Source organism: Bos indicus x Bos taurus, chromosome 18, assembly GCF_003369695.1.
Source record: "Bos indicus x Bos taurus breed Angus x Brahman F1 hybrid chromosome 18, Bos_hybrid_MaternalHap_v2.0, whole genome shotgun sequence".
Classification (NCBI taxonomy): Eukaryota; Metazoa; Chordata; class Mammalia; order Artiodactyla; family Bovidae; genus Bos; species Bos indicus x Bos taurus.
In genome coordinates, this window is record NC_040093.1 from 40,687,717 (window position 1) to 40,714,875 (window position 27,159).

At 51.6% G+C, this 27,159-nt stretch overlaps 1 protein-coding gene across 1 annotated transcript in view; it reads right to left on the reverse strand.

The window, feature by feature from the left end:
• The window catches only part of CPNE2 (copine 2), a 55,240-nt gene that overhangs the window by 21,579 nt on the left and 6,502 nt on the right, over window positions 1–27,159 (reverse strand). The window contains exons 2-9 of the mRNA XM_027516483.1: window positions 10,489–10,706; window positions 7,462–7,641; window positions 5,429–5,503; window positions 3,543–3,614; window positions 2,085–2,168; window positions 1,707–1,796; window positions 621–719; window positions 81–167 (exon numbers count right to left, since the gene is read on the reverse strand). Coding sequence (XP_027372284.1) covers window positions 81–167; window positions 621–719; window positions 1,707–1,796; window positions 2,085–2,168; window positions 3,543–3,614; window positions 5,429–5,503; window positions 7,462–7,641; window positions 10,489–10,668 — 867 coding nt within the window. The 5' untranslated portion in view covers window positions 10,669–10,706. The remainder of the gene's footprint in view (window positions 1–80; window positions 168–620; window positions 720–1,706; window positions 1,797–2,084; window positions 2,169–3,542; window positions 3,615–5,428; window positions 5,504–7,461; window positions 7,642–10,488; window positions 10,707–27,159) is intronic.

The following is a 27,159-nucleotide window of genomic DNA, read 5'->3' on the forward strand; positions in this document are numbered from 1 at the left end:
TGCTCTCTCTCTTCTGCACTGACATCTCTCTGGTGACCCCAAACCTTGCCCCTGCACCACGCCCACCCAGGCTGGCTCACCTTGCAGGAACGCAGGATAATCACCCCTGAGTTTTTATAGTTCTTCTTCTTCTTTTGCTTCTTGGGGTTGATACACTCAAACTCCCGCTGTGCAACACAGGAGGAGAAAGAGCTCAGCCTGGGGCTTCTGCAGGGACTGACCCTCCCCTGGGCCCCAGAACCTATTCTACAGCGTTGACCAAGGGTTAGCACACCTCCTCCAGGAAGCCCTCCCAGAACTGGTTCCTGCCACCCTGGGCTCATGCCTCCCAGAGCTGGTCCTGCCACCCATGGGCTCCAGCTCATGCCTGGAGTCAAATGGATAGCTCCCGAGGGCTCACTATGCACTTCACCTGTATAATCTCATGTAATTCCCACTCTACTCTTTTGCCTCCACTTGACAGATGGGGAAACTGAGTCTCAGAGAGAGTGAATGTCTTGCTCAAGGTCATAAGACAGAGAGGTGGGATCTGAGCCCCTGTCTGCCCCTGATTCAAAAACTCCTGCCCCTTCCGCGTCCCCTATGGAGGTCTTGGGGTCATGCCCTTGTGCACATCTTACCGGGACACCGTCACGAGCTTCACACATCTGTGACACCGAGGTCTGGAACTCACCGATGAAGTCGTGGCCCCCATCATTGTCGTAGTCATAGCACATAACCTGCAGTGGGTCCAGCAAGGTCACCCCAGAGCTGCCTACAGCAGGCACTCACAGCTCCTCTCAGTTTCCTGAGCAAACCCCATGTCTTTTTTTGGAGTGGTGGTGCCTCCCTCTCCCTCTCTAGATCTGACTACCTGGCTTGGGGTGATGACTGTAGCTCCTGAACTGCCTCCTACAGGAAGCCTTCCATGATTGCTGGGAAGAGGAGAAAGGGTGTTCACTCCAGTAATGGAGATTCCTCCCTCTGGTGCAGGAAGCTGCACACCCCACACACCTGACACTGGGCTGCTACTCTATCTTGGGTTGTGGCCCACTTGGCCTCATGGGCCATGGCCTGGAGTCCTCCCTAGACTTGTACTTCTTTTCCTGAGATGGGCACAAAAGTCCCAGCTTGATATGCTAACTTAGCTGCCATTACACTCCTAGAAGGAGGGCAGGAATTACTGTACCCATTGTACTGATGGGTAAACCGAGGCTCTAAGTGGGAACCACTGGCCCAAAGTCTTACAGTGGCAGCAGGACAGCCAGGACCAGAACCCAGTTTCCTGGTGCCCCTCTGGGGGTCCCTACACGGCCTTGCTGCCTTGCTCCACCCTGTCTGCTCTCAGACCCGGCCCCAAGGACTGAGGGCTTTTAGAGACTAGCAATCACCATCTTCATCACAGCGACAACACTTGGTTGTTTCCAAGGTGATTCTGCATTCATTAGCTTAACGAGCAGCACACAGCCCTCCGGGAAGAACAGGGCAGTCACTCTGTTCCCATTTTAAACAAGAGGTTCCCAGAGATGAAGGCCCTGCCCAGATCAGTCAGAGAGTCAGGCAGACCTGGGACAAGGACTCAGGTCTCTTGCCCCTCCCCACCATGGGTTCTTTTTCCATCTTAATAAGAAAGAGCTTTGCCAAGGCATCCCCAGGAAGCCTCAGGTGACCGTGAGGCCAGAGCTGGCAAGGTGGACAGCAGGATTCCCACAGCCCCCCTCACTCACCTGGATGGGTTTCTCCATGTCCCCATCACACAGGGACACCAAGGGCACGGTGAATGGCTTCCACACGGGGTCCAGTGTGTACTTGATCACCTGCACGACAGTGAGGGGGTAGGGGTGAGCTGGGACCCAGGGGTGGCAGTGCTCTGGGATCGGGCCAACCCAATGGGACAGGGGGAGGGCAAGGTGGAGAGACCCACAGCCACACTTTTGGGGATGGACGTGAGCACCCCCGTGATGAGGAGGGAGCAAGTCCTTAGGGGCCATCAGGGGTTTCCCTGGGCACTGTAGAATGTGCCTGCCTGGTCCCATCCTGAGCTGTCAGGGTGGCCAGACTGCAGGCCCACTGGCTCAGAGACCCCTGGTGCCCTACACACCCACCTCAGTCCTGTGGACCAGCATCCACTTGCCGTCATCTCCTGGTTTATAAAACTCGAGAAATGGGTCCGACTTCCCGAAGAGATCCTGGAGGAAGCGGGAGGATGTGGGTGAGGGAGGCATAACTACCGGATTCAGATGGGGTGGGGGTGTGGCCCAGCTGTCTCCCCACCCCACCCCACCCCCAGCATCAGGAGCGGGAGCTGCTGGCCCCACCCCCTCAGCCTCTGCAGGGCTCAGCAGAGACCCTGGCGGTTGCAGCCTCCTGGAACCAAGCAGCATCCCCAGGAGAAACCGCCCCATCCTGGGGTGACCAGAGCTTGTGCTCAGAGAGCCGGAGGCCTGGAGCCTGTAGAAGTTACAATTCCAGCATCTCAGGTGGGGCAGGACGTCAGAGAGAGAATGTTCCAGGGCAGGGGGAGGTACCCAGCAGAATGGGATTTTAATTTATTTTAGTGGGATTCTGAAAAAATAAAAGCAAAATTATCCTAGCAGAAGAGTTCTTTAAAACTCCATTTAAGAAAATGTGGACTCTATAACAAGTGACATTCAAGAGGTGGGAGACATAAAACAAAGGAGTAAATACCATACATTGGGACTTCCCTGGTGGTCCAATGGATAAGAATCCGCCTGCCAAGGCAGGGAACACAAATTTGATCCCTGATCGGGAAAGATTCCATGGAGCAACTTAAGGCTGCACACCGCAACTACTGAAGCCCACACACCTAGAGCCCGTGCTCCGCAACAAGATAAGCCCAGCACCACAGCTAGAGAGTAGCCCCCGCTCAGTGCAATTAGAGAAAGCCTGCCTGCAGCAACGAACACACACAACCACAAATAATAATAATATATACTAGGCAGCAATTAGTGATAAGGAGACAGGTAAAGGAGGAGGGGGACGGAAGGTTAGGGACCACTGCAGAGTCCTTTAGGGAAGGCTTAATTAGAAGGTGACATTATAAGCAAAGGCCTGATGAAAGTGAGGGAGGAGCCAGTCATGAAAAAATGCAGGGCGAAAAGCATCCCAGGCAGAAGGGACAGCAAGTGCAAAGGTCCTGAGGCAGGAGGGTGCCTGGTTTAATCCCAGACAGTGAAGAGGCTGATTTGACTAAAACAGAATGAAGGCAAGGAATGTGGAAGGGGTGAGGTCAGGGAATCTGGGGGCTATGGATGCATTAGGTGGGGTCCTGTAGGTTATTGTAAAGACCCAAGCATTTACAGAGATGGGGAGCCCTAATGAGTAGGCTTCCAGTCATGCCTTGAATACCTCTAAGTGATAAGAAACTCACTACCTCAGTGGTGAAGCAGTCTTAGCTCGGAGTGGCCTGCAGGGCCATGTGCAACGGACTTGTCCCTGGAGGGGCAAGGAAGGCAGTGGCTGGAAGTCCCAGGCCATACAACCCCAGAGCTGGGGAGGGTTGCTGCCCCTTGATGGAGAACCCCCTCCCCTGCCTGCCTCACCTTCTTGTCCAGCTTCCTGCCCGCCAGGCTCAGTGTGATGACCCGGTTATCTGACAGCTCCTGAGCAGCGATCTGCAAGGCCAGAGGAAAGTTGGGGGTTGAGACCTGTCTCCAAGACTCCCTCCTCCGACCTCCTTTCAGGCAGGGTGGACATGGGATGCCCTAGCAGTCAATTCTCCGGGGTGGGGCGGGGAGAGGAAAAGTAGTACCATGTGACTTGGCATAAGCCTCTTGTCTTCCTAAAACCTCAGTTGCCATCTTCGGGGAAAGCGGGGCTAAATAACTTATCTGGATCTGAGAATCAGAAAGTGACCCCAACGTAGCTCAAGACAGGCATGAGATGGTGCAGGGAGACGAAGCGGGGATCAGACACAGGGATGGTCTAGAGCCCTGGGGAGAGGTTCTGGGTAGAGGAACAGCCTGCCAGGCCTCCTCATCCCCCCACTGCTCTCTCGGCTAGGACTCCCTCTCCTCCCACACCTCTAGGATAGCCCTACCTGCTGAACGAGCTATTTGACTCGGAGAACCAGGGACAGAGGCCAGGCTGGAGGCCCCTCGCTCCTGCCTCCCCTCCAGCTGAGACCTTGCTCAACAACCCTGTAGGGTAGGCCCTATCATTACCCCTATTTCAAAAGAGGTGGGTACCCAGGTCTGGAGGGGAGCTGCTGGAAATGCTGGGGGAGGGCACACCAGCTGGGTGGGGTCCTTCTGGGCTGGCTTCCATGTGGAGGACAGCTGACCAGTGGAGGCACTTAAATGGGGAGGTTTTGCACCCCAAGAGGTGGGAGGAGGCTGGGAGGGGACATTCAAAGTGGCAGAACAGTGGATAACAGCCTGGGGTAAGTGCTCCCTGGTGGCTCACACAGTAAAGAATCTGCCTGCAGTCTAGGAGACCCGGATTCCATCCCTAGTTGGGGGCGGGGAAGATTCCCTGGGGAAAGAAATGGCTACCCACTCCAGGAATCTCATGGACAGAGGAGCCTAGCAGGCTATACAGTTCATGGGGTTGCAAAGAGTCGGACATGACTGAGCCACTAACACTTTCACTTCGTGCTTAGAATATAGTATGCCTGAACTCAGGCCCATGGTCATGAATCGGGTAAAAAAACAGCTGAGATTGCTGGGTCCCTCCCAGCCCAGAATGCACGGCTCCACAGGCAGTGGGGAGGCAGGAATGTTCCAGAGCAGGCAAGTAAGGCTTCATGAGTGAAGACACAGAGGTACAGCCCTCCTCCTCCCAGCACAGCCAGTTTCCTTGGCGTCACAGGCTCTGAAGAGGGATAAGCCAGGAGAGAAGCTCACTGGCTGAACCGCCCCGGGGCACTTTTTCCTCTGGACTTCTGTTCCCTCATCTGTAGAAGCAGACTCTGCCTTCCCAGAGTCTGAGGACCAAAGAGCTCATCTGCTCAAAGGGCCTGCATATCGCAAGAATCACTCTGCAGCGTAGGGATCATTGCGCATCACCAAATCTTTGCGTATCAGAGGAATCATTGCGCATTGCAGCCATGAGCCAAGCTAAGAGGGGCAAGGAGCTCCTGAAACCTCCCGAAAGACCCCCCAAGGGAGGACAGCAGGGGTCAGGGCCAGGAGGGGATGCAGGGAGGAGTAGGAGCGGCCCAGCCCGGGGAGACGCCGTGGGGACCCCTGGTAGTCCCCCTCCATCCCCCAGCTTGGCAGCCCCAACGCATCATATGTGGAGCCAGGAGCCCGTTGCTAAGAGACCTGTTGCCAAGTTGTAAGTTGGGCTTTTTTACTCCAAACAAAGCTGGTTATTATCTGCCAGTGAAGAGGCCCATTGATGGGGGAGGGCAATGGGCAGCGCCGGTTGGGGGTGGGGAAGGCGGTGGCGGAGGGTGCCCATGGAGAGCGGGGGACGGGGCTGGTACCGTAATCAAGCCCTTCCCCGCAGGCTTGTCATTCATCAGCAGCAGAGGCCGAGTGATCTTCTTGCTGGAGACGATCTGGAGGGAGAGAGGAGGGAGAGGTGCTAGAAAAATACTCAACAGGCACTGCTCGCAGCACAACACTCCATGCCAGGAGCAGGTTAAAACCTCCCCCTGTGGGATCCCCGCCGTGGGGGACAGACCGCCACCACTGCTAGCTCCACTGGGCAGCTGAGGCGACTGAGGCCCAGAGAGGTTGAGACTTGTCCGAGGTCTCACAGCTGGGTTGGAATTCAGGCAGTCCGATTCCTGAGGACCTGCAAGCCCCCAGGAAAAGGCTCCTGGAAGGCTCACATTCTGGAGGCTGCTGAAGAGGGGCTGGCCAGTAACCGCCTCCCCCAGAGTTATCCAGAGACCCCCACCTCCCTCTGAGTGTGATCCCTGATGGAGAGGATCAAATCCTGACTCCTTCCATGTATTTTCAATGGTTTGAATAGTGACATTCACACAGGATTCAAGGATCAGTACAATATAGGGAGGACAAGCGGAACACACTGTGAAGCCTCCCTCCCACCCGCCTCTGTACACCCAGTCTCACTGCCTCCGTGTGCCACCACGGTTCTCTGTTTCTCAGGGGAAATGCTCGTTTTTCTTTGTGCTGATGTGAGCGTGTTCTTACTGTCCCTGTGCTAGCTTTTTCTCCCCACCAGTTCCACTCTCAGCCTTCTCTGTGCCGCTGTGGACTACATCACCTGGCTCCCCTGTCTTCTAGATTGTGGGGGTTCACCCCTCCCCTCAGTGGGGGTCTAGCAGGAGGGAAGAAAGGCTAGGCTGAAGCTTTGCTGCTCATCATCGGCCTCGGTTCCAGTCCTGGGGCCTCCCCATGGTGGTGACAGCTCTCCCCTGCCCCCGGCAATACCACTTCCTGCACTGCCTGCCCCTCCCTCCAGACCTGGGGTGGCCCGGCTTCCGCTTGGGTCAGGCCCCATGGTGTCCCCATGGTGGTGACAGCTCTCCCCTGGCCCCGGGCAATACCACTTCCTGCACTGCCCCTCCCTCCAGACCAGGGGTGCCCCGGGCTTCCGCTTGGGTCAGGCCCCATGGTGTCCCCATGGTGGTGACAGCTCTTCCCTGCCCCAGGCAATACCACTTCCTGCACTGCCCCTCCCTCCAGACCAGGGGTGGCCCGGCTTCCGCTTGGGTCAGGACCTGTGCAGGTTTCCCCACCCCTTGTAGGTTCCTGCTGTGCCCACTGGTCCTTCAGCTCTCTGCTCCGTTACCCTTTGAGGGTGTAGACACATTGTGGGGACCCTGAGGGACACAACCTCACTTCTTAGGCCACTGCCGGGTCCTTGCTTTTTTCATTGACCATCATTTCCTGGAAGGCCCAGGGCGTTTCAGTCTCCACAAGAACCTCCTGGAGCCGTTCCCATTTTATTCACCCACTATCCCTATAGGCTGAGCAGAGCAGTCATCACTGTTCCCAAGTAAAACAGGAGGCTCAGAAGGGGCTTGCCCTAGAGCCCAGAACTGTTAACACTGACCAGAACTTGTATCAGGAAGTCTTAGCCCTGCAACTTCCATAAGCACACCAGAGAGTGAGCCAGAGGGGGGGGCGTAGCCCCAAGAAGGAAAGGAAGTTGCCCAGGGTCACACAGTGAGCCAGCCGAGGAAGTGGGACGACCAAGGGTATCTTCGTGGCTGGTCCAATGCTCCTGCCCCAGGAAGTCCAGACCACACCTGCTTGCTCCTGTCACTCAGAAGCTCTGGCCACAGGGGCCCACACCCCTCTTTGTCACTGTGCTCAGTGTTGGGATGAGAGCACTTCAGGCCAGCCTCGAGCCCACCTGGCTCCTTCCCCCTTTTGGTGCCTGCGGGCCCCCAAGGCTGTCTGCATTTGTGTTGCCACCTCCAGAGGCAGGTGTGGAAAATGGGGCCAGGGAATGCAGGCAGCAGGAGACTCCCTAGGAGGTGCTCCATCCTTAGGAGCCAGGCAGCTTGCACGGACTCTGTCCTCTTGGGAGGGCCCGGCTCACCGTGCCCAGGCTGCAGGAGAACTGGCCCAGGAAATCATGCTCCTCCAGCTGCATGCTTGACTTGTCCTGGTCAAACAGGGCAAACTTGAGCTTTTGCACCTCCTCAAAGTGGTAGTCAAGCACGAACTTCTTGGAGAAAGCGGGGTTGAGGTTGTTGATTGCAGTTTCTGTCCTGTCGTACTAGCAAAGGAGCAGGGAACAGGGGTCAGAGTCAGGTAGCCAGCTCACCCCTTCTTTGTCGTCGTTTAGTCACTAAGTGGTGTCTTTTGTGACCCCACAGATTGTAGCCCTCCAGGCTCCTCTGTCCCTGGGATTTCCCAGGCAAGAATACAGGAGTGGGTTGCCATTTCCTTTGCCAGGGGATCTTCCCAGCCCAGGGATCAAACCTGCATTAGCCGGTAGATTCTTTACCACTGAGCCATTAAGGAAGCCCTGTTAACCTCTTCCTGGGCTACAGGAAATCATGGTGTTTATTCATGGAACACCCATCTCTGTGCCAGACACTCAGGGCAGTTATCCGCGTGGCTGAAGCAATCATTACTCCCAGCTCACATAGGAGAACACTGAAGCACAGAGAGGTTAAGTGACTTACCCAAGGTTGAACAGCTAGAGGGCACAGCCAGGATTTGAACCCAGTCCTGACTCCAGCCTTCAAGCTTCTAACACACTGGCTCTGGCTCCATGCCCAGGTTCTAGGATAAGAGTTCAGACCCTGTCCCTGCCAAGATTAAGTGACAGAGGGCGTCTCATTTCCCATTGGAAGCTCAGTTCCCACTTGTGTAAAATGAAAGGGTTTGAGTGTCTGTGGCTTTGCTTCCTTTTTATTTGTGGAGAACCCTTTCTTCAAACCATGTTTTACATGAAGCTGAGAGAAGAAACAGAAGGAGGAGGGATACTTAGGGGGAGGTGAGGTCAGGGTTCCCTGTCCTCCATGGAAGCAGATGTTTGTACCTTCACGGAACCCTGGGATGTCAAAACTGGGAACTGAGCACCCCCCACCCCCCATTGAGAGTGGAAACTGAGGCCTGGGGAAGGACAGGGCCGTACACTGGGAGCCACTGGTGGGGCTGGGACAGGAACCCCGCCTCCTGGCTTCTCTGCACTGAGGCCCCAAACCACGGAGTCTGGGTGACCGTCTATTTTGGGGCCTGGGCTGTGTTGATTTTTCCTCCCACCCATTCCATTTCCAAGGGCCAGAGAGCAGCAGGGATGGAAGAGGTCTTGGCCCTGGGCTATTTTTAGCCAGGGTGGCTGGCCTGGGTGGGAGAGAGATGGAGGTGGGTGCCTGGGGGAGGAAGGGGTGGGGCCGGGCGGGAGTTCCGGAAACCTGGCAGATAGGCCTCAGGCTTCTCCCAGCAGTCCTTGGCTGACCCCACATCCCAACTCTCACTTCCGGCTGCATCACCATGTGCTGGGTGAGACAGGTCAGTCCCTCCCCTCTCTGGGCCCCATTTTCCCCTCTGTAAAATGGGTCAACAGCCCATTTCCTTGGCATCATAAGAAGGAGCCAACATCTGTGAAAACTCTTTGTAAACCACTGTATGTTCTGGGGAATGCCCACCGAGGCCTCGTTAAATAACTATGAAAATTAAGAGACATATTTTGGAAAGTTTACATGCATGCAAAATTATCTGGAAGGCTGGATACCAAACCGTTCACAACTGGTTCTCCCTGACAGGTGAGTTCCCAACCACTTTGATTTTCTGGATTGTCTCAGTTTACTACAATGCATATAGATCCCTTTTGGAATAGGAAACAAAGCCATTTTTAAACCTTGAAAGCCTTAATGGTTTGCATTTCTCAGTATCCTTCCTTAAGCTACATCTTTCCCCAGTCCACAGGCTGAAGTCTTCTAGCTCAGAAATCCTTGGCTGTGGCACCATCAGCATCCTCAGCTCTGAGGCTCTCCAAGGTAGGCATAAAAAGAAAAAATCATTTCACAGATGAGGAGACAGGCTCAAAGAGGGAGAGCCACCTGCCCAAAACCACACAGCAGGGAGTAACAGAGCTGAGACTTGTCAGAAACAGGGAACTCTGTTAGGCTTTGGTCCCCCGCTGAGACGGGACCAAAGCCTAAGAGTTCCCTGTTTCTCTCTTTGCTCCTCACTGACTGTGCTCATTGAGGAATAAGTGGGGAAAGTTATTTTAAAAATGGAAGCAAGCATTTTGCAAAACTCTCTTTTAACCATCTATTATAGTAACCTAACGGAGAAGGCAATGGCACCCCACTCCAGTACTCTTGCCTGGAAAATCCCATGGACGGAGGAGCCTGGTAGGCTGCAGTCCATGAGGTCGCTAAGAGTCGGACATGACTGAGTGACTTCACTTTCACTTTTCACTTGCATGCATTGGAGAAGGAAATGGCAACCCACTCCAGTGTTCTTGCCTGGAGAATCCCAGGGATGGCGGAGCCTGGTGGGCTGCCATCTATGGGGTCGCACAGAGTCAGACACAACTGAAACGACTTAGCAGCAGCATAGTAACCTAAGGGCTTCCTTGGTGGCTCAGTGGTAAAGAACCCACCTAACAATGCAGGAGACACGGGTTCGATCCCTGGTTTGGGAGGATCCCCTGGAGAAGAAAACACAACCCACTCCAGTATTCTTGCCTGGGAAACCCCATGGACAGAGGAGCCTGGCGGGCTACAGTCCATGGGGTCGCAAAGAGTCGGACACAACTGAGCGACTAAACATCAACAGTAACTTAAAATATAACAAACACTAAATATAAAATTATGTAAACATAAATCTACAAATTATTCAGTTCTATCGCTCAGTCGTGTCCAACTCTGCAACCCCATGGACTGCAGCATGCCAGGCTTCCCTGTCCATCACCATTGAATTATAATAAACACAAATATAAATATTTTAACTAATATTATAAACATTTCAGAATAACAATTTTCCAGGTAATCCCCAGCTCCCCCTCCAAGTACTTCTAAGGGCCTGACCCCAGGGAGGCAGGGGGAGCACTCCCCAACGACTGCGTCGCCCACCACCCAGGGCAGCGCACACCAAAGGGCCTCACCTCCATCCACCTGCCATCCATCTCTGTGAAGAGGACACAGAAGGGGTCGGACTTGGAGGTGACATCCCGGTCCAGCAGGTTCTGGCCACTGACCGACAGCTCCACCTTGCACACGCAGTACTGGGAGCCCACGGGGGCCGCCCCCGAGGCTGGGGCACCCCCACCGGGTATGTAGGCCATAGGGGCTGGCAGCGGCGGCGGCAGCAGCGCCTCACAGTCTAGGGAGACAACGCTGAGGGTCAGAGAGGGGACAGACATCTGCTAAGGCCCTCCACACCCTGGGGAGGCACCACCAGGCCCTCAAGATGCGGAGACTGAAGTGTGCGTGTGTGGTTGGGGAGGGGAAGGGGGTGGGGATGGGGCAAAGCCTGGAGAAAGAATGCATGAAATGCATGAAAAAGGAGTCTCTGTAGGTGAGTGTTTAGTTTGTCCCTGAAGTTGTTCTCTGCTTTGGTCTGTCTTTACCCGTGAGATACACGCAGGTCCAAGTTGCTCCTGTCAGGGCAGTAACAGATCACGGTGGACACAGGCATCCCATTCATGTTGCCAGGAAAACCTGGGCTTCTCCTGAGCAACTGACACCTTGGCGCCTTGCGACACCGAGGCTCGCTCATTCACTCCAGAGTGTTTACCAAGCATCTGCTGAGTCCCAAGAACTGTGCCAGGGCTGGGCCTGGCAGTTAAGAAGATGGCCTAGCCTCAGCCCTCTCTGAGCTCCCGTTCCAGCCTGGAGGGCAGCCAGGTCTTGTGGGCTGGAGGCTCCCAGGGGGAGCCAGGGCTTTGTTCTGAGAGTGATGGAAGCCTTGGAGGGTTTTAAGCAGAGAGGTGACATGATCTGATTTGTGTTTTTAAAAGCTCACTCCAGCCCCTGTGGGGAGAAGGGGTTGTTAGACAGAGGAGAGGCAGCAGGGAGGCCAGCGAGGAGGTGGCTGTCATCCAAGCAGAAGGATGGAGTCACAGTGGCAACCCGGGGCCCAGCCCACTCCCTGAGCGCTAGCTTCTCCCTGGGCCCAGGTCTCAGGAGGCCTGAGTGTGGGGCTCCATACGAAATCGCCCCGGGGTGTGCCTGGCAGGCAGAGGATCTGGGCAGAGACAAAGCCAGTGCTCAGCCCCCTCCCTCCCACCGTCTGTCCCTAGAACCTCATTACAATCACACGAGCCCAGAGCATCAGGACAGCACTGCAATTTGCCTGCAGGATTTATTCATGTCGTGTAAAAATTAGTTTCCATCAGGGGCTGGAGAGTCGTGCTCCCGCTCACTGTGCAGCTGGGTAGCCGTGCCCTGTGGGGGAGGGGCAAGCAAATCCTCGACTCAGCGAGGAGAACGGGGAATGGTGATGTCCTGCATAGACATCGTGGACTTCCCTGGTGATCCAGTGGCTAAGACTTTGCGCTCCCAACGCAGGGGGCCCGGATTCGATTCCTGGTCAGGGAGCTAGATCCTGCATGCCCCAATTAAAGATCCCGTGTCCTGCAACTAAGACCCGGTGCACCTAAATAAATTTTTTTTTTTTTTTAAAAAAAAGGACATCTTGCCAAGGGGCTGAGAGAATACCTGTTTATGCTTATACCTACCCATGGAGGATGCGGAGGGGAAGCATGGCAGCCACTCCCATTTTGCAGATAAGCAAATTGAGGCTCAGAAGCAGAAATCACCTGTCCAAGGTCACATAGGAACCAGCAGAGGCAGGGCGTGAGCCAAGTCTCCAGACTCCCAGGCCAAGGTATGGCGTTCCGGCCAGGGCAGGGGGACTGCTGGGCATGGTGGGAATCTAGAACCCAGGTGGGGGCTATCTGGGGTGTCAGCCAAGCCCGAGGGAACCTGAGGCTCAGAGGGCCCCAGAGCGCCCAGGGTCACTAGTTCCTCTGGGGTTGCCCGGCCCATACCCCTGTCTCTCTCATCATCACTGATGGGGTGGATTCCAGCTCCACCTCCTCTCCACCTCACAGGCTCCCTTCCTAACAGCCAAGATGCCACTTGGGCCTCCATCCCCGCCCCCACTGCCAAGTCAGAGACCTCTGTTTCATTCTGGGGGGCCAGGTTCACACACTTCCTCGTGCATGTACACACGGACACACACATATACTTAGGCCCCCAGACTAACAAGTGTGAAGGCAAGCACTCAAATGATCACACTGGGGCCTCTTCTTCCCGCTCTCCCCCAGATCTGAGCCACCATCACCACGCGGTTACTGCACTGTCCTCCTTCCCCTCACTGGCTCAGCCTGGCTGAGGGTGTGGCCAGGAGGGCCAGGTCCCATGGGAGGGTTGGACTGGGTGGGGCTCCTCAAAGCCCACTGCCACCCCACCTGGATCAGCTCGCAGGCCCCAGAGAGCCGGAGCGATGGGTGGGTGGGGAAGGGGCACTCCTCCCCCAGTTAGGGGCAGGTCCCCCATCCCCAACTCACCCTCTGGCTGGAAGCTTCTAGATGCCCGAAACGGGGAGCACATGGTGTCTGCAGTGGGGGCAGGCGAGGGTGAGTGTGGGTCCCTCTGTGCCAGCCGGCAGCGGGCAGGCGGGCCAGACCCTGAGGCCTGACGCAATGGAAAAAGAAACCACAGCCTAGGCTGGGCCGGGCCCCCTCCCCTCCTACTCCAGCAAGAGGGCCGGCGGCAAGGTGTCATTAAGGGAGGGCTGGGCCTGCCATGCGCATCTGGGCAGGGCGGAAAGCTCCCTGATGCTTCGCCCCATGCGTACCCTGAGCCCCGCAGGTAATTGGAGGCTTCGGGCTGGAGAGGGGGTCTGGGGAGTCCGGGCCCGCTTGTGGATGGTCCTGACTCCTGGCCCAGATGGACATAAGCCTTCTGGGGTGACCAGCGCCCCAGGGAAGGAATCGGAAGGCAGGGATACAGAAGGGATAGTATTCCTTTTTACAGAAAGCCAGGCAGAGAGCGGGCAGGGCTTGGGAATTCCCCTTCATTCATTCAGTCAACATTCCTTGAGCACCTTGGGCTACAACAATGGACAAGACTCAGGCTTAAGCTCCCACAGGGTCCACTGGCCCCAGGCTTCTAAGGCATTTTACTCTTCAAGCAGAAAAAAACAGAATTTGCGGACTCTGGTGCTGAGCCACAGGTCTAAGAACATTCCAGTTTCAGCCAGAAACCTAGGAACCCATCATACTTGGCCTCCCTCTTTCCTTCAGCCCCTATCCTACTCCTGCGGTCAGTTCTACCTACAAGATGTATCCAGCGTCGTCCCCATCCCGCCCCTTCCACTCCCCTGGCCAATGTCAGGTCTCCCTGAGCAACCCCAGACTCTCTTTTCCACACCAGAGCCAGAGGGAGTCTCGAAACATTCAATTTGGGGGCAGGGGCTTCCCTGGTGGCTCAGTGGTAAAGAATCTGCCTGCCAATGCAGGAGACACATTTAGGTTAGATCCCTAATCCAGGAAGATCCCACATACCACGGAGCAACTAAGCCCGTGCGCCACAACTACTGAGCCTGTAATCTAGAGCCCGGGAGCTACAACTACTGAAGCCCGCTTGCCTAGAGCTTGTGCTCCGCTACAAGAGAAGCCACCACATGAGAAGCCTGAGCACTGCAACTGGAGAGTAGCTCCCCACTCTCTGCAACTAGAGAAAAGCCCGAGCAGGAACGAAGATCCAGGACAGCCAAAAATAAATACATTAACTAAAAGAAAAAAACATGCAAATCAGATGCTACCACAGCTCTCCCTGAAAATCTCCCAGGGCCTGCGCTTCCTGGTCACACAACCCAAATCCTCTCCCGACCCTCCCCTTCATGCCATGCTCGCCCTCGCTCCCTGTGCCCCAGCACACTGGTCTCCTCCCGCTCTGCAAATGTGCCAACCTCGCTCCTGCCTCAGGGCCTTTGCACTTGCTCTTCCCCCTGCCAGAGATGCCTTTCTTCACACGACACATCTTGGTTGTCAGCTTAATGTCACCCCCCCAGAGGCCTTCCCTGGTCACCCAAGCGAATGTAATCTCAGCCCCACACCATTTTCTTTGCAGATCAATGTGATGTACGAGCATTTTACTATTTGTCCAACTGCCTTGTGTGCTGCCTGTCCTTCTAGAGTGTACATTCCACAAGGGAGGGATCACCACTGTTTTCCCAGCACCTAGAAGAGCACTTACACTGTGGGCAGGTGTGGGATAAACAGGTGCCAGATGAATGAGGAAGGGACCGCCCCCCCACCAGCCCCGCCACCGACAGCCCCAGAGGAATCACGACCACTGCCCCACTGCACACATCACGCAAGAGATCACAAAGCCCTTTCTGAATCCTGGGACCCTCATCACTGCTCCAAGAGGCCAGCACTAGAGGGGTTCACAGTCCCACTTCACAGAGGTAGAAACTGAGGCTCAAGAAGGGGCAGTGGTGCCAGGGAAGGGTGGTGCTGAGGCTAAGAGCTATGGCCACCCAACCATCTTTCTCCCTCTCTGCTGACCCCAGTGGCTCAGGACCCAGAAGCTGGGTTATGCACCCCACCCACTGTGGGGAAGAGACGCCAAGGTGGCCTGCAGAAACCCCAATTCAGAGATGGACAGTGACGGGAGACACTGAGAGGGGCAGGCTCAAGGGGCAGGCGCGGGGAGAGGGATGGCAGGGGGCAGGGGAGGCAGCTGGGGGGGAGGTGGAGGCAGCAGCCTCCACTGCAGAGTCTCATCTGGTGGAGACCAGGGGGCAAGTGCAACAGCGGGTGGCCTGTCAGAAATGGGGGGCCTCGTGCACCCTCTGAACAAGCCTGCTCAACCTGACACCTGAAAAATGAAATCCTGTTTTCAGTGCCAACCACACAAAGTAACGCTCTATAGACTCTTGTCGTGGAAGTTACAAGGACAGGAGTGGGTCCTCTGGATAGTACCGTGCCAAAGTTGAGAGCACAGACTCTGGACTCAGACTGTCGGGCTTTGAATCCTTGGGGCTTTCATTTACCTGCTGTGTGGTCTCAAGCAAGTTACTTACCCTCTCTGGTCTTTGTTCCCCTTCTATAAAAAACCGGAACAGGGACTTCCCTGGTGGTCCAGAGGTTAAGAATCTGCCTACCAATGCAGGGGCCATGGGTTCCATCCCTGTTAAGATTCCACAGGCCCAGAGCAACTAAGTGCCATGGGCCACAACTATGGAGGCTTCGCGCCTAGAGCTCCTGCCCTGCAGCAGGAGAAGCCACTGCAGTGAGAAGCAGCCCCTTCTCACCACGAGAGAACGTCTGCATCCAGCAATGAAGATCCAGTGCAGCCAAAATTAAATAAATAAATAAAATACAGAAACCTTAAAAAAAAAAACAGGAACAATAAAAGCGCTTTCATCAGGTATTGATATCGAGGATTAAGCAAGGTGAAGCCTTAGAATGCCACTCTGCAGCTCCTGCTATTAGCAGTGATTCCAGATGGCTGGGGTCAGGGGGACAGATGTGTGAGGTTTATGGTGCGTATAAAGGGGACCAGGGGTTAAAACTGGTTGAGTACATGGTCCTAGGCTCCCCTTTTCAGCCGGAAGTCAAAGCTCAGAGATGCCAAGGATGGTAAATGCAGGGTCAGGGAGGGAATAACAGACTCAGACCCCACACACTTCAAGGTCTATACTCCTGGGCCATGGCCCCCAGGATCCCGAGGGCATCTGAGCCTTCATTCAGGCAGCAGACCGTGCTCAATGGGGTCTGATCACTGACAGCAGAGGTTCCCACAGTGGCCTCTACTGTCATCGCTCCAACTATGGTTCCCAGATGGGCCTCCTCCCTCCCTCCTGCAGGTTCCTGGGCCCCAAACAGACCCGCTTAGTCAGAGTCCCCAGAGTGGCATTTGTGTTTTAACAAGCCCTCCTGGTGGCAGGGCTTCCCTGATGGCTCGGATGGTAAAGATTTTGCCTGCAATGCAAGAGACCTGGGTTTGATCCCTGGGTTGGGAAGATCCCCCGGAGAAGGGAATGGCAACCCACTCCAGTATTCTTGCCTGGAGAATTCCATGGATAGAGGAGCCTGGCGGGCTCCAGGTCATGGGGTCTCAAAGAGTCAGACACAATTGAGCGACTGACACTTTCACGTTCCTGGTGACACTAGCAGTGGGTTCAGGACACAGAGATCCCAGAGGGGTGGGTAGGTGGGGCGTCTTGTTAAAATGCAGTTGCCAGTGCCCACAGGTCTGGGGAGGGAGCTGAGAGTCTGCATTTCCAACAAGCTTCTGGGTGCTACTGAGGCGGCCCATCTGAGACCTCACTTTGAACACCAACCTGCTCCATGGCCCCCCAATGGCTGACCACACCCGGGGATGGCTGTGGTTTAGCCTGCTCTTGGCATAATGAGGCAGTCATCATACTTGGTCCCCATAAAAGCCCTGCCAGCTTCACACGCTGAGTTCCTGCTGTGTCTCGGCAGACCTCTGAGTCTGTAGCCTCTGGTCTTAGGTGGTGACACCCTGGTAGCCGGAACCCTTGGTTGGCCAGCCACATGCCTGGTCCCCAGTGGCCCTGATGGCTGTGTTTACTGAGCTTTAAGGGTGGGAATGTGCCTTGAATGCATCCAGATCTAAGTTGCCTCCTTCACCCCCTTTCCCAGAGGATAAGACCCAGGAAGAAAAATGGCAACTGTATTAGAGTTCTCCTGAGAAAATAGAACCACTAGGAGGATATCTGCATAGAGAGAGATTTCTTTTAAGGAATCAGCGCGTGCATTTGTGGGGGCTGACAAGTCTGAAATCTGCAGGGTGAGATGCAAAGCTGGAAATTCGGGTTACAGTTGATATTGCATTCTTGAGTCCCAAATCTGCAGGGCAAGCCAGGCGGACTGGAAACTAGACAAGGTTTCTATGTTGCAGTCTTGGGGCTGAATTCCTTCTTCTGGGAGAAACCTTAGTCCTTTCTTTTAAGGCCTCTGATTGAATGTAGCCCACCCACGTAATGGAGGATTAACATAAATCTACCGATTTAAACGCTAATCACATCTGAAAAACACCTGCAAAAGCAACATCAGACAGTTGTTTAACTGAACAACTGGTCACCATAGCCTAGCCAAGTTGACACATAGGATTAACCATCAGAGCAACCTTCAGGTCCTAGGAGACCTACCTGGGGCAGGAAAACAAGGTGCTGAGGCTGGAGTTCTCAGCCAGGCCTTCCTAATCACGGGAGCTAGGAGAGCCCACGCCTATCCTGTCAGCTGGCAGGGAAGACAGGTGGTGGTGTGGCCACGCAGACAGAGACACGAGGTAAAACAAGAATAATAATAACACCTGCCTGAGGCGCCAGGCCCAGTGTGTTAGAGACTTTAACTTCTATAGCTTCACAACATCCTTGAGCAAGGAGCTCTCACCACTCCCACTCTCCAGATGAGCAAACTGAGGCTTGGAAGGATTTGCATTCTAGAGCCTCTGCTAATATGACTCTGGACAAGTCATAGGCCTTTCTGAATCTTAGCTTAGTTTTCTTGTCCACCAAGCAGAAATTACAAAGTGCCTGATACACTGTAGGTGCCAGCTCAAAATGAGACCATCTTCTCCAGGACTCTCTACCATTCTCAGGACAACATCCAAACACCTTGACAGCCCCCCTCACACTGCCTCAACACATTTCTGGTTCTAGCTATGCTGTTCACAGGGTCCCAACAATACTTTTTCACATCTCCGTAATTTTGCATGTTGTTCCACCTGCCTGGAATGCCCTTCCCTCTTCTTGAGTTAGCTCTCTCCTTCTTCAAACTCAGCTGAGCAAGACCAAACAAAATCAATGTCACTATGCTCCCACCCCCAGGATAACATCTTAAAAGTTGGTCCAGTGGTTAAGACTCCATGCTTCCACTGCAGGGAGTGCGGGTTTGATCCCTGGTCGGGGAACTAAGATCCCGCATGCCATGCAGTGCGGCCAAAATGAGTAAATAAAAAATATGCTTTAAAAGCTGGCAATACAAAGTGTTGGCAAGGATGTGGAGCAACTGGAACTCTCATGTGCTACCAACGGGAGTGTAGACTGGGACAACTACTTGGGAGAAACGTCTGGCAGTGTTTACAAAGCTAAATAAATGTATCCGTTATGACGATCCCAGCAATGCCCAGCAGAAACATGCAGTATGTTCCCCAAAAGACACACCTGAGAACTTCCAGAGCAGCACTGTTTGTAACAGCCCCAGGCCAGGAGTCCCCTGTGTGCCTATCATCAGGAAAGGGGATAAATAAACGATGAATGCGATGCGCACACAATGGGCTGAACTGCCATGAGCCCAAGGAAGCACAGGACACCACCAACAGGAACGGGGTCTCCCGAACAAGCTGAGTGGAGGAAGCCAGACACAGAGGAGCATGTCATCCTGTACGATCTCATTTCGTTGTTGTTGTTCAGTCGCCCAGTCGTGTCCGACTCTTCTCGACCCCATGGACTGCAGCATGCCAGGCCTCCCTACCCCCCACCATCTCTGGGAATTTACCCAAGTTCACGTCCATTACATCAGTGAAGTTAAACACAGACAAAACAAATCTATGTTGTTGGGAGTCAGGGTTGCAAGATAGTGGGGGAGGGTGTTAGTAACTGGGAGGGGCTACCAGGGGGCTTCGGGGACAGTCATGTTTGTGTCTCAGTCTAGGGAGTGCTAACACGGATGTCTTCAGTTTGTGAACAGTCATTGAGTTGTACACCTGGGAAGTCTGCTCTATATTGTGTATTATACTTCAACAAAATGTTTAAAAAAACACAACTTGGAGACTGCTCTACAACTGCCCCCTGAGCCCCTGGCCCCAGACAGGGATGCACTTACAATTGTCACCATATTGCAACCACTGACTTAAGGAAATGTCACCCTCACGTGAGCTTAAAGACGGGACCAGGTCTATTTTCACTTCTGTTGTTCCAGGCGCAGAGAAGCATAGAATGGGAGCTTGACAAACCTTTGCTGAAAGTACAGAAGAGTTAGGGTGAAGGGGAGACGACTCATGGCATCTTGGAATTGCAGAGGTCCGCGACTAGGGATGCAAAGAATCCAGAACCCTGGGATTCCAGAAATTAGGACTTCACTGAATCTCTGAGCTTGAAAGGCTTTAGAGTTTATCTGGTCCCACCTTCCAGCCACAGCCCCAGCATCCCCATGTCCCACAGCCCTGGTTCTCTGAAGTGTATGTGTGTGGGGGTCCAGCCTCCAGCTGCTCATACCCCCTGGGGCCCTCCCTGCCTACCCACTGCTGCACTGGCCCCCGCCAGCAGGTGTGCAGACCCCAGGGAACAGCACAGTGCTCTCGTCAAGGTTGGCGGGGGGGCAGCATTTTGACACAAATCACTTCTCCACTTTAACTAAGGCTGCTGTGCCCTGAAAATGCTGCACTCCCGACAGGCAGTCAGACTATTGTAGGGATAAATATAGATACAGACAGTGTGGGGAGGACGCTGCTGCGGGGGTCAGCCCTGATGCCCTCTTCTGTCCTCTGAGGCCCCCAGCTTTGGCCAGACCACACCCAGAGGGAGATTATTCCCTGCAGCCCCCACCAAATCCATAAGCTCTAGACTTGGGGGAAGGGGCCTCCTCTAGGATCCCAGAGACCCTGGTTCCACTGAGCCTTGTTTGGAAGGGCTCGGTCCCAGGGTCTCCCAGCCTACCACCCTAGGGGTTGGCCCTGACCCCCAAGGAGCCAGGCACCGGTTTCTGCCCAATTTTTGCCCCCACCCCATGTCTCTGCTCCTTTATCTGCAAAGTGGGGCTGGCCATACCCTGGCCTCTGGCCTACTAGTAAGCACTCTAGGGGATGGGCGTAGTTGGACTCTGGGGTGCGGAAAGTACATCAGGGACCTGGGGCAGTGGGTGGGTAGGGGGGGGTCTGGCCAGGCTCAGAGTGGGGAACAAACTAATGGAGGGTGGAGGGCATGGTGACAATGATCACCAGCCAAAGTCATTCCAACCTAGCTTCACTTGAAGGGTAGCTGCCTGCAGCCACCAGGAGCTGCAAGTGGGGCAGCCTCAGGGACTGGGGTACAGCCCTGGGGCTCTAAGCCCTGGTGCCCACACCCACCCAGGGGCCCTCCATGGGGAGACAAGGAGACAAGGGCTCCCACCTCTAGATGTGAACTCCCCACAAGTCGCTTTCGCTCTCTGCCTCAGTTTCCCTGCCTGTCAGACTGTAGGCTCCTCCCAGCTCTGGGGAGTCTACATACGCTCCTCTGTCTTTGCTGGGCTGCACCGGGCTTCTAGCCCAAGCTCCTTCCCAGAATCTCCAGGCTTATTGGGTCTGAAAGATCGTCTGGGCTCACTCAAGTGTGTGAATGGCTTTGTGGGCTCCTACTATGGCCGGGCACCCTAGCTCTCTACAGATGGGACTCCCCACTTTTTGTTAAGAGCTTTCATCCTACAACACTGAAGAGGTGCCCAGCCACCTCTACCCATCCAGACAGTGTGGAGGGGCCTCTCCAAGCCTCTGCATCCCAGGCCACCCAGGCCCCAGTCTGCCTCAGCAAGTCCTTCTGGGCAAGGACATGGCCACCTGCTCCCCAGCTCCTAGTCCCAGCTCTCAGGAAGCCTTCATGGAGGAGATGGAAATATTAGCATAGACTGAGTGCCTGGCCCTGTCCTGAGGTTTCCACCATTCCATTTAGGCAGCCCTGCAAGCCTGGCAGATGAGCCCTATTACTACCATTCCATTTCACAGATCAGACAGCCGAGGCACAGAGAGGTCATGTTACCCACCTATCAGAAGCTGAACTGTGTCCCCTGGAAGAGGTGTTAAACCTTCACCCCTGGCACCTTAGAGTGCGACCTTATTTGGAAACGGTAGTTGCAGATGTGGAGTTAAGATGAGGACATCCTGGCACATGATGGGCCCAGATTCCCACGTGACTGATGTCCGTAGGGGAGGATAATGTGTGAGACACAGAGGGAAGGCAGTCATGAGAAGCAGGCAGAGACCAGAGTGACACTGCCACAAAGCAAGGGGTGCCTACAGCTACCAGGAGCTGGAAGAGGCAAGGAGGCACCCTCCCCTAGAACCCACAGAGGGAGCATAGCCCTGCCAACACCTTGAATTTGGACTTCCAGCCTCCAGAACTGTGAGCGAATGCATTTCTGTTGTTTGAAGCCACCCAGTTGAGGCGCTTCATTACAGGGGTCCTGGGGAACTAATACTCCACCCAAGGTCACTCAGCTAGTCGGGGGCAAAGCACAGTGTGAAGTGAGGCAGGGCCCACTGTGCTCTTGCCCAGCCCAGCACAGCCCTCGGGGAGCCCATGGGGATGGGACTTTGACTTGGGAAGATTGTTGAGACCCCAAAGGAGGGAGCAGTTGGACAGCACCATCTGCTGGGAGCCAAGCATGTGCTCTCCCATGTCATGGGGAAGGGGATAGTCAAGGTACAGCGGGCAGGCCAGATGCCCCAAGCTCCTGAGGAGACATGACAGCCACCAAAGGAGACAGAGAGGTGGGTGGTGGAGAGAACAGGCTCTTGGAATACCCTGAGCAAGTTCCCACCTCAGGGCCTTTGCAGGTGCTGCTCTCTCTGCCCGGGCACCCCTCCCTCCTTCATTCATTCAAAAACACCCACAGAGCACCTGCTGGGAACCAGGTAGGCTGGGAACCAGCCATGAATGTCATGCCGTCCATTAACATCTCAGCCTGAATGTCACCACCTCCTGCTCCGAAGTCTCCTTGACCCACGTCCCCTCCCCACCCCCACCCCATCACATCTCAATTACTCCCCTTGGTTTATGTTTTCTATGGCATTTTTGACCACCTAGAGTTTTCCTATCTCTTGGTCATTTGCTTGCCTTACTCTGTCCCCTCAACTCTATTTGGAGCTCTGTAGTTGTGCCTCAGCTTTGACACACTCCCTGGCACAGAGGAGCTGGTTCAGAAAACATTTGCTGAGAAGCCTGCCCAGACAAGATGGTAGAATAAAAGGATCTGAGCTCACCTGCTCTCATGGAGACATCAAAATCACAACTAACTGCTGAACAACCACTGACAAGAAAGAAGTGGAATCTACGAAGAGAAGATCTTCTACCTCCAAAGACAAAGAAGAAGCCATGACGAGATGGGGACAGACACCAGAAGCAAGAGGAACTATGATCCTGCAGCCTGTGAGACTGCAGACACAGCAAGTTAGATAAAATGAAACAGCAGAGGAATATGTTTCAGATGAAGGGACAAAATAGAACCCCAGAAGAACAACTAAGTAAAGCAGAGATAGGCAACTGACCTGAAAAAATTCAGAGTAGTGATAATAAAGATAATCCAAGATCTTGAGAAAAGAATGGAGTGCACAGATCAACAAGATATAAGACATGTTTAACAAAGAAAATTCAAACAAGCAGAGATAAACAATATAATAACCAAAAGAAAAAATACAGTAGAAGAAATCAATAGCAGAATAAATGAGGCAGAAGAATAAATAAGTGAGCTCAAAGACAGAATGGTGGAAATCACTGCCTTGGAAAAGAAGAAAGAAAAAAGAATGAAAAAAAAAATGAGGACTCTGGGACAACATTAAATGCATCGATATTCACATTATAAGGGTCTTAGAAGAAGAGAGAGAGAAGGGGTATGACAAAACATTTAAAGAGATAATAGCTGAAAACTTCTAAAACATGGGAAAGGAGACAGTCACCAAGTCCAGGAAGCACAGAGAGTTCCATACAGATATACCCAAGGAGGAACACACTGAGACACATATTAATCAGACTGACAAAAATTAAAGACAAAGAGCAAATATTACAATCAAAAAGGGAAAAGCAACAAATAACACAAGAGAATGCCCATAGGTTATCAGCTGAGTTTTCAGCAGAAACTTTGCAGGCCAGGAGGGAGGGACATGATATATTTAAAGTAATGAAAGGGAAAAAGCTACAACCAAGAATACTCTACCAGCAAGGCTTTTATCCAGATTCAATAGAGAAATCAAAAGCTTTATAGACAAACAAAAGCTAAGAGAATTCTGCACCATCAGACCAGCTTTGCAACAAATGCTAAAGGAACTTCTCTAGGGCGAAAAGTAAAGCCCACAACTAGAAACAAGAAAATCACAAGCAGGAAAGCTCACTGGTGAAGGCAAACATAGAGTAAAGGTAGGAAATCATCCATGTACAAATATGACATCAAAACCAGCAACTGTGAGGAAAGCACAAATGCAGGATGTTTGGAAACACATTGAAGTTAAGAGAACAGCAACTTAATACAATCTTGTTTATATACCAAACTGCTATATCAAAACCTCATGGGAACTGTAAAACAAAAATCTACAATAGCTGTACACACAAAAATGGAAAAGGAATCCAAGCACAACGCTAAAGATAGTCATCAAATCACAAAAGAACCAAAGAGGAAGGGAAGAAAAAAGACATACAGAAACAATCCCAAAGCAATGAACAAAATGGCAACAAGAACATACATATTGGTAATTACCTTAAATGCAAATGGATTAAATGCTCCAACCAAAAGACACAGACTGGCTGAATGGATATAAAAACAAGACCCATACATATGCAGTCTACAAGACCCACTTCAGATCTGGATACACAAACAGACTGAAAGTGAGGGGATAGAAAAAGGTATTCCATGCGAACAGAAATCAAAGCTGGAATAGTAATAGGAATACTCGTGTCAGCCAAAATTGATTTTAAAATATTGTTATAAGAAACAAAGAAAAATACTACATAATGATCAAGGGATCAATCCAAGAAGATACAACAATTGTAAATGTATATATACCCAGCATAGGAGTATTTCAACTTATAAGGCAAATACTAATAGCCATCAAAGGAGAAATCAACAGTAACTGTGGGGGGACTTTAACATGCACTTACATCAGTGAACAGCTCATCCAGACAGAAAATCGATAAACAAACACAGACTTTAAATGGCATATTAGACCAGATGAACTTAATTCATATTTATAGAGTATTCCATCCCAAAGTAGCAGAATACACATTCTTCTCAAGTGCACACAGAACATTCTCCAGGATAGATCATATGATGGGCCATAAAGCAAGCCTTGATAAATTTAAGAAAATTGAAATCATATCAAGCGTCTTCCAACCATAACACTATGAGATTAGAAATGAACTATAAGAAAAAACCTGTAAAAACATAAACATGTGGAAGCTAAACAATATGGTACTAAATGACCAATGGGTCACTGAAGAAATCACAGAAGAAATTAAAAAAAAAAACCTAGAGACAATGAAAACAAAAGCATGATGATCCAAAACATGTGGGACACAGCAAAGGCAGTTGTAAGAGGGAAGTTTACAGCAACACAATCTCACCTCAGGAAACAAGAACACTGCCAAATAAACAACCTAAATTTACACCCAAAGCAACTAGAAAAAAAAGAACAAAGAAAACCCAAAGTTTAGCAGAAGGAACAATATCATGAAGATCAGAGCACAAATAAATGAAATAGAGATAAACAAAACAATAGAAAAGATCAGTAAAACTAAAAGTTTCTTTTAGTTTCTCTTTGAAAAGAGAAAATTGATAATCCTTTAGCCAGACTCATCAAGAAAAAAAAAGCAGGAGTGCTCAATAAAATCAGTAAAATCAGAAATGAAAAAGGAGAAGTTGCAATGGACATCACAGAAATACAAAGGGTCATAAGAGACTACTATGAGTAACTATACGCCAATAATATGGACAACCTAGAAGAAACGGATGAATTCTTAGAAGGATACAGTCTCCCAAAACTGAACCGGAAGAAACAGAAAACATGAAAGGTCAATCACAAGCATTGAAATTGAAACTGTGATTACAAAACTCCCAACAAACAAAAGTGCAGGACCAGACGGTTTCACAGGTGAGTTCCATGAAACATTTAGAGAAGAGTTAATACCCATCCTTCTGAAACAATTTCAAAAAATCACAGAGGAGGGACTTTCCTGGTGGTCCAGTGGCTAAGACTCCACGCTCCTAATGCAAGTGGCTCTGTTCAATCCCTGGTCAGGGAGCTAGATCCTATTAACACATGCCGCAACTGAGAGTCTACATGATATAACTAAAGATCTGAAGATCCTCCATCACACAACAAAGATCAAAGACCTGGCGCAGACAAATACACAAATATATATATACACACACACACATACATACACACACACACATACGTGTGTGTGTGTGTATATATGTGTGTGTAGTTAAATTGCAGACGAAGGAACATTCCTAAATTCATCTATAAAGCCACAATCACCATGATACTAAAACCAGACAAAGATATCTCTCTCACACACACACACGATTATAGGCCAGTATCACTGAGACGCTTACTCCTTGGAAGGAAAGTTATGACCAACCTAGACAGCATATTCAAAAGCAGAGACATTACTTTGCCAACAAAGGTCTGTCTAGTCAAGGCTATGGTTTTTCCTGTGGTCATGTATGGATGTGAGAGTTGGACTGTGAAGAAGGCTGAGCACTGAAAAATTGATGCTTTTGAACTGTGGTATTGGAGAAGACTCTTGAGAGTCCCTTGGACTGCAAGGAGATCCAACCAGTCCATTCTGAAGGAGATCAGCCCTGGAATTTCTTTGGAAGGAATGATGCTAAAGCTGAAACTCCAGTACTTTGGCTACCTCATGTGAAGAGTTGACTCATTGGAAAAGACTCTGATGCTGGGAGGGATTGGGGGCAGGAGGAGAAGGGGACGACAGAGGATGAGATGGCTGGATGGCATCACTGACTTGATGGATGTGAGTCTGGGTGAACTCTGGGAGTTGGTGATGGACAGGGAGGCCTGGTGTGCTGCGATTCATGGGGTTTCAAAGAGTCAGACACGACTGAGCGACTGATCTGATCTGATCTGATCACTGAAAAATATAGATGCAAAAATCTTCAACAAATACTAGCAAACTGAATCCAACAATACAATTAAAAGGATCATATACCATATACCATCACCAAGTGGGATTTACCCCAGGGATGCAGGGATTTTTCAATATCCACAAATCAATCAGTGTGATACACCACATTAACAAACTGAAGAATAAAAACCATATGACCACCTCAAAAATGCAGAAAACACTTTTGATAAAATCCAACATTCATTTATGATAAAAACTCTCCAGAAAGTGAACAAAGAGGGACTATACCTCAGCTTAATAGAGGCCATATATGACAAAGCCACAACTAACATCATACTCAAAAGTAAAACCCTGAAAGATCAAGAATAAGACAAAGATGTCCACTTCCACCACTTTTATTCAACATAGCTTCGGAAGTCCTAGCCACGGCAATCAGAGAAATAAAAAAAGGAATCCAAATTAGGAGCAAAGGTAAACTGTCACTGTTTGCGGGTGACATGATACATTTGTTGTTGTTTTCCAGTTGTTAAGTCATGTCTGACTGCAAAATACCTAAAGATGCTACCAAAAAACTAGTAGAGCCCATCAGTGAATTTGGTAAAGTTGCACTATAAAAAATAATACAAATCTGTTGCATTTCTATACAGTAAAAGCAAAAGATCAGAAAGAGAAATTAAGGAAACAATCTTATTTACCACTGCATCAAAAAGAAGAAAATACCTAAGAATAAACCTACCTAAGGAAACAAAAGACCTGAGCTCTGAAAACTAAAACACTGATGAAAGAAACTGAAGATAACACAAACAGATGGAAAGATATACCATATTCTTGGATTGGAAGAATCAATACTGCCAAAATGACTATAGCACCCAAGGTAATCTAGAGATTCAATGCAATCCCTATCAAATTACCAATGGCATTTTTTGCAGACTTAGAAGAAAAAAATCTTAAA